Genomic DNA, 8860 nt, shown 5'->3' on the forward strand with positions numbered 1-8860 from the left:
AAATGCTGGGATTAAAGGCGTGTGCCACCACCACTGCCCAGCACCTTTACAATTCTTAAGTTTTCTATGGTGGGAATAATAAAGACCCCATCCCAGTGTTGTTTGATGACTTAAATGAGGCAAATACAAGAAAAAAATTTATTACATTATGATGTGCTGTTCAAGTAGAAACTTATTATGGACTTGGATTATGCTCATATAGAAGACTTTGAACATGATGTACCAGCAAACATTTGTCATAGGTCGAAGTTTAGTTAGTTCTCAGGATGTGGTGAGGTTGCCCAAACCTATTTTAACATTCTAAGATGTATGGAACAAACAAGGAAAGTGATTCTGTTTGAAATACTACTATACTTCAGTGAAAATATTATTTGTTTGTAAAGTATTTCATATTTTATATATAGTATATCCCTTGTGAGTAGATATTATTTGCATATTACAGAAATATAAAGAGATTATGAGACTATAACTTTGGCATCTTTACATTGTAGATAGAAACGTACACTCTATAACTTACACTTTTAGAAAAGAATATTTAACATTAGAATTAGATAGAGTTGCATAGATTTTAGTTATGGCTCTAATAGTTTTAAGCATACAACAAATTGTTTTTGTGTAATTTGCAGTGCAATTTGATGAAGCTTGACAATGCATTTGTATGGTCTGTGATCCATACCGTTTCTGGTTAAGAATGTAATTCCATAGTATTTTATATGGAATTATACAAAAATAGTTTGAACTGATAATATTTTATTTTTCAAACCAAATTGTTTTATGAACACTTGAAGGTTAAAAGAAAAATATACTAAGAGGCTTTTTTCCAATATCTTCCTTGTGCAGAGAATAAAGTTATCCTTTGTTTGAATTTGTCATTTACTCTAACCACAGGATATAGCTTATGTCATTAGGCTTGATGAAGGACAACAATGAAATCACTTTAAGGAAATAGATAAACATATTTACCAGGGCTGAATGGACAGTAAAAATACTTTCAGGATTAAAAGTGAAGAGAGCAGAGGCAGAGAATCATTTCCAAAGGAATTTGCAAATGACAAACGACAGCTATCATGTCAGAATTCAGGATCTTGGACCAGCTAAGAGGCAGGAGATCCTGAAGGAGGCTAAGACACAGTTGTCATCAGACAACTCATTTTTTTACGATGCCATTACACAGAAGGGAGAAGGGAGTGCCATAGGCCTGTAGTCTTCTATTTTTGCAGTCTTTTTTCTCTAAGTCAGTAGAGCAGGCAAGGTCTTCCACTTTTGTGTTGTTTCTTCCCAGTTTTACGCTGACCAAGTTGGAGATGCTACTCCCTTGTGTATTTTCTTTTTCTGCTACATGTATTAAAATATTCAAAGATCTTACAATCTGGCTTTTACAACTTTACCTGGTTTACCACTTATTTCTCCAACATGCTGAAAATACCTAAACACAGAAACACTCACTTTCATTTGGATGAGGTACTTAATTCATAAGCTGTTCATTAGATATCTGTTATGTGCCATACCATGAGTTATGTACTTCTAAAAGACATATTCATAAGTTTATTTCTTGTCTCCTTTTCATATGATTTTTCCAGTCCAGGGTAGGTTAGCATCTAGCATCAGACTCAGAAATCAACTAAGGCTGTACAATGCTAAATGTTACCAAGCTTTTTACTGACAAATTATGTCATCTTGCCAGGTTTTGTTATGGAAATATGATTTGTGTGAGCTTGTTTCGACTTAAATTATAGGACTGCTTTACTGCAGTCTTGAAAATAGCAAATAAATGATGAATGAGTTACAGCCAGTCATGACATGGCAAGACCATAGTAATTATTCTCCAAAGCTGAGCTGTATAATCAATCTTCATTTTGAGTAGCAGAAACTAGCAAGGCAAGAGTGGCTTACTCTATAGGGCATGCCAAGTTACTAGAAATTAGAATAATACAAAAGGTGAAAATCCAAATTTTACCAAATTTGAGCTGAGGTTAACGAGATTAAATATTGCCAAAGAATAAAACTTGAAGTATAATAGATGTGTATTTGTACAGTGTAGTTGTAAAACTAAGTGTATTTTTTGCAACTGTGTAGAAACTTATGATGAGGCTGGAAAGACAGCTCCTACTTAATAGAGTTCACTCCTGTATCAGAGGACCCCAAGTTTGATTCGCAGCACCCACGTTAGGCAGCTCACTAATACCTGCAACCCTAGGTCCAGAGATTCCAGTGTCTTCTTCCAGGAACAACAAACATGCAGACAGACAGACAGACAGACAGACACAGAGAGAGAGAGAAAGAGAGAGAGAGAGAGGGAGAAAGAGACAGACAGACAGACAGAGAGAGAGAGAGAGATGACTACATACGTAAATAAAAGTAAATCCTTGAAACAAGTGAACTATATCACTAACAAACACATCCGGATATTTGTTCTGAAGGATATTTTTTTTTTATGTGAAACGAATGAAGTTCTGGCATTTTAGAATATAAATATTAGTGTTTTTAAAAGAGGTATGGGAAGTAAAAAAAAAAAAAAACAAAAAACAAAAACAAAAAAACAAGGAACTGATTAGTTGGAAATCTTTCCTAGACTAGAAATTGAAAATGTCAACTTCCCATTCCCAAGCTTGATCTTTATTGTAGTGAGCATCAAGGTCAAAGTTTGAGATTCTCAATGAAATCAATTTTAAGTTTCCAGTTGCACTTCCCCTCATTGTCATATTGAATATACTCTTGCTTTTGGTCTAAATTTGAAATGCATCTTTCACATAAAGCTATTTCTTTTTAAAAGCACACTTAAAGGGTGTATAATTTCAATGCTTACTGTAATTAGCTGTAATAAAGGACTGTTGGTCTGTGGCTGGCATAGTACGTCCAAGCTGAGTTAGCAAACATATTTGCCCAGTAACCAAAACTACAACCTTACTCGGCTTAGAGCCCCAAGAGTGTGGCAGCAGGAGTCTAGGCAGCCTCCCTACTAGCTTTTTGCTTTCTGCCTTCCCCCCTGAAGTTTGGGTCTCAGCAAATTTGAATGATCCAGAAACAGACAGTGTAGCCTGCATTTGTCTTGTTTTTCTTGCTGTCAAGTCCCATGTTGTCGCTATGGGAGAAGATTCTTCCAGCTCAGGCCCATTTCCATCACAACAGAATGAGCTCACCCTGAGAGTTGGCAGGCTCTAGGGCTACCACCCTTTATTTTCAGCTGAATATCTCCTAGATAAGGCTGAATGTCTACTAGATAAGGCTTTCTGTGGACCCATATTGACACACAGCCTAGTAGTCACTTAATACAGAATAACTCAGGATGGCGACAGTACTGTAACAGTGGTTCTGAATGAATTATAGAAATGGTGTTGAAAATCATATATGTAAATGAGTAAGATGCAACCTTCCTATAAACATATACATATGCCATGTATATGTGTATATGGATATTTGCACACTGGTTTTTCTTCTAGTGGACAGTACTATATTTTCAAAGAAGTCTACAAGTTTTCTTTTAAAGGAAACAAATCCATAAGAATTTATGTCAAAGCATAGAAAGTGTAGTCAAATTTTACTGCCCAAACACAGTATTTATTGTTTGTTTTTGAAATATCAGTGGAGTTTGTATGTGATAACTACCATCAAGTCACCCCCTTCTACTAAAATTGCCTTAGTTTTTTACCTTTGGATTTAGTGATTTTTCATGTTTGATTATAAATCAACTCTTCCTCCAAATCTTTGCCTTTCTCGGGTCGGCCCATTTTGCTCAATAAGATGAAGGCAAAATGTGTCTGTTTATAAAGTAACAAAGATACCAGTTAATGTTTCATAGTTATGTCACATTTTTCTATTTTTTTATCACAACCTTTAAAATCAGACACACATACACATAACATCTTTGAGAAGCTCCTGTTCTTCGTATTTATTGACTTAGTTAAGAATTTCAGAAAAGGCCAGGCAGAGGCTGTAGCTCATTATTTACATTACTCTTCTGATTGGAGACTTTTATGAGACAGTATTTTTCCATCTTAATGTCAAATATTGCGGGTGGGTGAAAAACTTGTTCAGTAACAATTCCAAGTGCATCCATTTTCTCAGGGTACTGTCCTCCTCTGTTTGCTTGTAGCTTCACATGTTGCCTTTCTTTTAAGTTTCACAAGCTACCCAAAGTCCATGGTCCTAGGGAATGAGTTGCAGAGGAACCTCTTCTAAACAGGTCGCCTCTGTGAGCTACAAACCAGCAGAGCTATTCTCTTAAGAAATGGTATCCGCTATAGTGTTTGTAAGTGAAACTAACCAAATCGAATGGAAGTTCCAGTTTATAAACTTACTGCTCTTCCTTTCAAATGCACCCACCAGTGTTCTGACTATGGTTATTACTTTCCCCATATTAATTTTTACAGTAATTTTCTGTGTTTATGCTGGATTCTAAATCTTATGTTTATTTTGAAAGCATTTGTTTTGGTGAAATGTTAAAAAAAAAAAAGAAAAAGAAAACCACCATAGCATTCAATTAAGCAAGCATGACTGCAAAAAATTATTTACTTTCAGTTTGGAAAAGGTGAATTAAAAGTGCTTGGCCAATATCGTACCATTAATCTATTCTCTTTTCTCCTTTCTCTCTTTACTTCTCTCTCTCCAATAGAAGTGGAACAAAAAGGTAATTAAATACCTTTCATAAATTATATACTATTTATAGGCTAAGTTATTTAACAGTTTAACATTTAGTTAAATAATTTTGTTATTAATTCTTACTTTATGCAAATTTATTCACTACTTCTGCTGCTCAACTTCACTTTGATATGTTTTACTGACCAGTCCTGGTTTGCTCCTTTGATCCTAACACAGATTATTAATATTATGAGATCATCAACATTGTATTTTATTCCTCTTCATTTGAAACTAGTAATAAGAAATCCAGTGAGTGTGGTTAATAGTGATTGCTTTAGATTTGTTCTTCAGTCTCTCTTAATTTCCCTTAGCTCTGCTGTGTCTCTCCATCTACATAAACTCTTAACTACTGGAGAAAGGGGAGAAGATATTCTCCTTAATTACCCAAATGGCTTTAGTGACTGTGGCCCTACCACTTTGAACACACCCAAATTCATCTGCTGTTAGTAACCAAGGGCCCAGTATTACTTATGAAGGTTATATACAATTTTGAGTCAAATAATAATATGTTTATAATAAAGTCTTTCATATCAAAATTCCCTAAGTTTTATAGCTACCAATATTATTGTTGATCATAAATTTATAATGGCCCCTACCTTTGCAGATTTTGAAGGTCAACTTTTTCCACAAAACATTTCATTTCTTTAAAATTAAAACTTTGAGTATCCTTGAAAAACCTTTCATTTCAGACATCCTTAACGCATAGCTGAGCTTCCTCTTATACTATTTTTCAGGGGTTCTGTATTTCTAGTTACTACTAAGGAGCTAACCACTAACACCAAAAGGATAATCCTCTGTTCATTAAAAAGCAGGTCAACATCCAATTCTTTGTGATCTCCTAACTTTTTTTTTTCACCCAGGACAATTCTAATCATCTCAAACCTAACAGCAGACTGCATGGTTATTTTTTCAGTGTGTTTGTCTTGCAAATAAATGCAAGCAACGCTTCCCAGAGCAGGTTCAGCAGAACACAGTCATCCAAGGTGGCTCCGTGGAAAGGCTCCCAGGATCAAATGGTGCAATGAATTCACTCACCTAACTTCTGATTTAGAGACTCATCAATGTACTTAAGCTACTATAATCCCTGCCACGGTTTTATTTACTGTCCCGTGTCATAATTGAATGTGGCTACAAGTCCCGTTTTTTTTTCTTTGTGGGCAGCATTCAGCTGTGGCACAAACTGCTTCAAGAACCACCCTTTGGGAAACGTTGCTTTGTAGCCCCTTCATTTCAGATGAACCTGCCAAGTGTTCTTACCGCCATACTTAACAATGTTCTCCAGTGAATCATACTAAACAGCAAAGAAAAAAAAAAGCGAGAGAGAATCATACAATTCCTGCCCATTTTCCTTCTGAAGTATGAGCAGCAAAATATAGCAAGTAATCTTGTTTTCCAGTGCTTTTCTCATGTAACAGTAAAAGATACATATTTTTAAGTTCCAATAATACTGTACTTAACAGGACGTTTTTAACTGATTAAAATCTAGATCCTGGGTTCTTTTCTGTAACCTTTCACTTTTTCTTCCTTTCTCCTTCCTCCTTTCCTTTCTTTCTCTCCCTTTCTCTTTTTCTTTCCAGTATCCATCCATCACTCATCTTTAATTGAATGGGTTGCATGCTCTCTGTGTGTTGCAGCAGCTTTCAGATTTTTATTTATTTTTATTTTTTTTTGCTACAAGATTCAGTGGCCTGTGTTGCAGATCTTTTCCTTTATTAAAATAATAATAATGGGGGCTATCTGTTTCTTAATGATGATAAATAACAACTGAACAGTCAATTTCATCAGAGTGGAAACAATGGATTATCATTCTCAAACGAGATACAGTTCTTCAGTGAACTAGTGACAGCATCATGTGTGAACTCGGTATTTTGTTATATGTCTATAGAAGTCATAGACATAATCTACACTACAGACATGCATCAAAATACGTGTTTGCAAAGGTAAAAATCAGAAAAGCACAGCTGATTCTAAAAAGGCTAGCTGTTCCCAACAAGTGACATCAAATTGCTTGGAGGCAAAAATCCAAAATTAATGTGGAAGGATGCTTTGTATAGTAAAAAAAAAAAAAAAAAAAAAACCAAAAAAACAAAAAACAAAAAAACAAAAACAAAAACAAAAAACGAATGCCACAAAGTAATTGATGGTGGGTATCACTTGTTAGAGTTGTATTCTGTTTGCTGAAAATAAGAACAGATTAAAAACGGTTCAGTTAATATATTTATTATTATAATTGTTTCCCTCCTGACAGTTTTTCTTTGTCCTGGACTGCTAAAAGGAGTGTACCAGAGTGAACACTTGTTTGAATCTGACCACCAATCTGGGGCATGGTGCAAAGACCCTCTCCAGGCTTCTGACAAGATTTACTACATGCCCTGGACGCCCTACAGAACTGATACCCTGACAGAGTATTCATCCAAAGATGACTTCATTGCTGGAAGGCCAACAACCACTTACAAGCTCCCTCACAGAGTGGATGGCACTGGCTTTGTAGTGTATGATGGTGCCCTCTTCTTCAACAAGGAGCGTACAAGGAACATAGTAAAGTTTGATTTGAGGACTAGGATAAAGAGTGGAGAGGCAATCATAGCCAATGCTAATTACCATGACACTTCCCCATACCGATGGGGTGGCAAGTCTGACATAGACTTGGCCGTGGATGAAAATGGATTATGGGTAATCTATGCAACAGAACAGAACAATGGCAAAATTGTCATTAGCCAGTTGAACCCTTACACCCTACGGATTGAGGGGACATGGGACACTGCCTATGATAAAAGGTCAGCTTCCAATGCATTTATGATTTGTGGGATTCTGTATGTGGTCAAATCTGTATATGAGGATGATGACAATGAGGCCACTGGTAATAAGATTGACTACATTTACAACACCGACCAAAGCAAAGATAGCCTGGTGGATGTACCCTTCCCCAACTCCTACCAGTACATAGCAGCTGTGGATTACAACCCCAGGGACAATCTGCTCTATGTATGGAATAACTACCATGTTGTGAAATACTCTTTGGACTTCGGGCCTCTGGATAGTAGATCAGGTAAGCTTGATTTTTTTTTTTTTTTTTGATAATTTCCTGAGAAAAGCTACAGGGTTTTCTTTTTTCTTTTTTGTAAGTAATATGACTTTTAATATATTATTCAATTTCCTATTCAGTTTTATGGCCAGGGAATCTACAAAAGAATATTCATTTTCTTTTCATTTTAGAGAGGTTGGCTGCAGTTATTTCCTCTCTAAGAATGTGGACCTCTGAGAAGGGATTCTGCCCTTTGCATGACTTGTCTTCTAACTCATTCTGTCTCTGTGAAGTATATTTGCCTTTAATGAAGTATATACAGCTTCTGCTAAGATTACATCTGTCCTTTTACATTAATTGTGCAATGTTAGCCAGACTGTTTCTCTGTTGGTTTTTGTTTGTTTGGTTTTTGTTTTGTTTTGTTTTGTTTTGTTTTTCACCATTGGGAACATATCCAAAGGTTAGCTCCACAGAATGCTACTGGAGCTGGACAAGAATAACTCTACTCCACAAAGAATGAGACATAAGACCAACCTACGAGGAAGTATGGATGATTCAAAAGTACATGTGTCTCAGCAAACCTACTTAACAATTCATAAATACAAGAATTCATATCTTTGAGTAAATGAAAATAATTGGAAACACTGTCATGATTAAGATGAAATAATCTTGAGTTTCAAGATTATTGAATGCTTCTCCCTTCTGGAACACACTATTGACTTTTAATACTATATTAAGAGTGTAAAAATCCTTAATGCGTTTCATGTTTACTATTATTAGGTTTTTGATGGGCATAATGGATCATGCCTGTAAACTCAGCTCTTTGGAGGCTGAGACAAGATAATTGCCAAGAGTTCAAGGCCAGGCTGAGTAATGCTGAGTTCCAGGCAAGACTAGGCCACAGCATGAGATCTTATCTCAAAAGTAAATTTAAAAAAAAAAATTAGTAATTGTAATTTTGTAACATGACATAGTACTGTTGTCCAAATTAATGTTTACTGAATTTTGGTAGTACTATAGTTAATGAAAATAAACTATTTAAGTCATTAAGAGTTTAGTTGTTGCCAGGTATCAGTAACACCTGCCTTTAATCCCAGAACTCTGGAGGCAGAGACAAGTGGATATCATTGAGTTTGAGGCCAGCCTTGTCTGTGAAGAGCAAGTTCCAGGACAGCCAAGACTACACAGATAAATCCT

At 35.7% G+C, this 8860-nt stretch overlaps 1 protein-coding gene across 25 annotated transcripts in view; it reads left to right on the forward strand.

Moving 5' to 3' along the window:
• Positions 1-8860, forward strand: part of Adgrl3 (adhesion G protein-coupled receptor L3) — a 485843-nt gene that overhangs the window by 189478 nt on the left and 287505 nt on the right. For 20 of the 25 annotated variants that reach the window (XM_031342882.1, XM_031342858.1, XM_031342860.1 and 17 more), the window contains 2 exons: positions 4613-4627; positions 6887-7687. In XM_031342882.1, coding sequence (XP_031198742.1) covers positions 4613-4627; positions 6887-7687 — 816 coding nt within the window. The remainder of the gene's footprint in view (positions 1-4612; positions 4628-6886; positions 7688-8860) is intronic. The other 5 variants (XM_031342859.1, XM_031342872.1, XM_031342874.1 and 2 more) reach the window with 1 other exon arrangement.

Source organism: Mastomys coucha, unplaced genomic scaffold (assembly GCF_008632895.1).
Source record: "Mastomys coucha isolate ucsf_1 unplaced genomic scaffold, UCSF_Mcou_1 pScaffold22, whole genome shotgun sequence".
Lineage (NCBI taxonomy): Eukaryota > Metazoa > Chordata > Mammalia > Rodentia > Muridae > Mastomys > Mastomys coucha.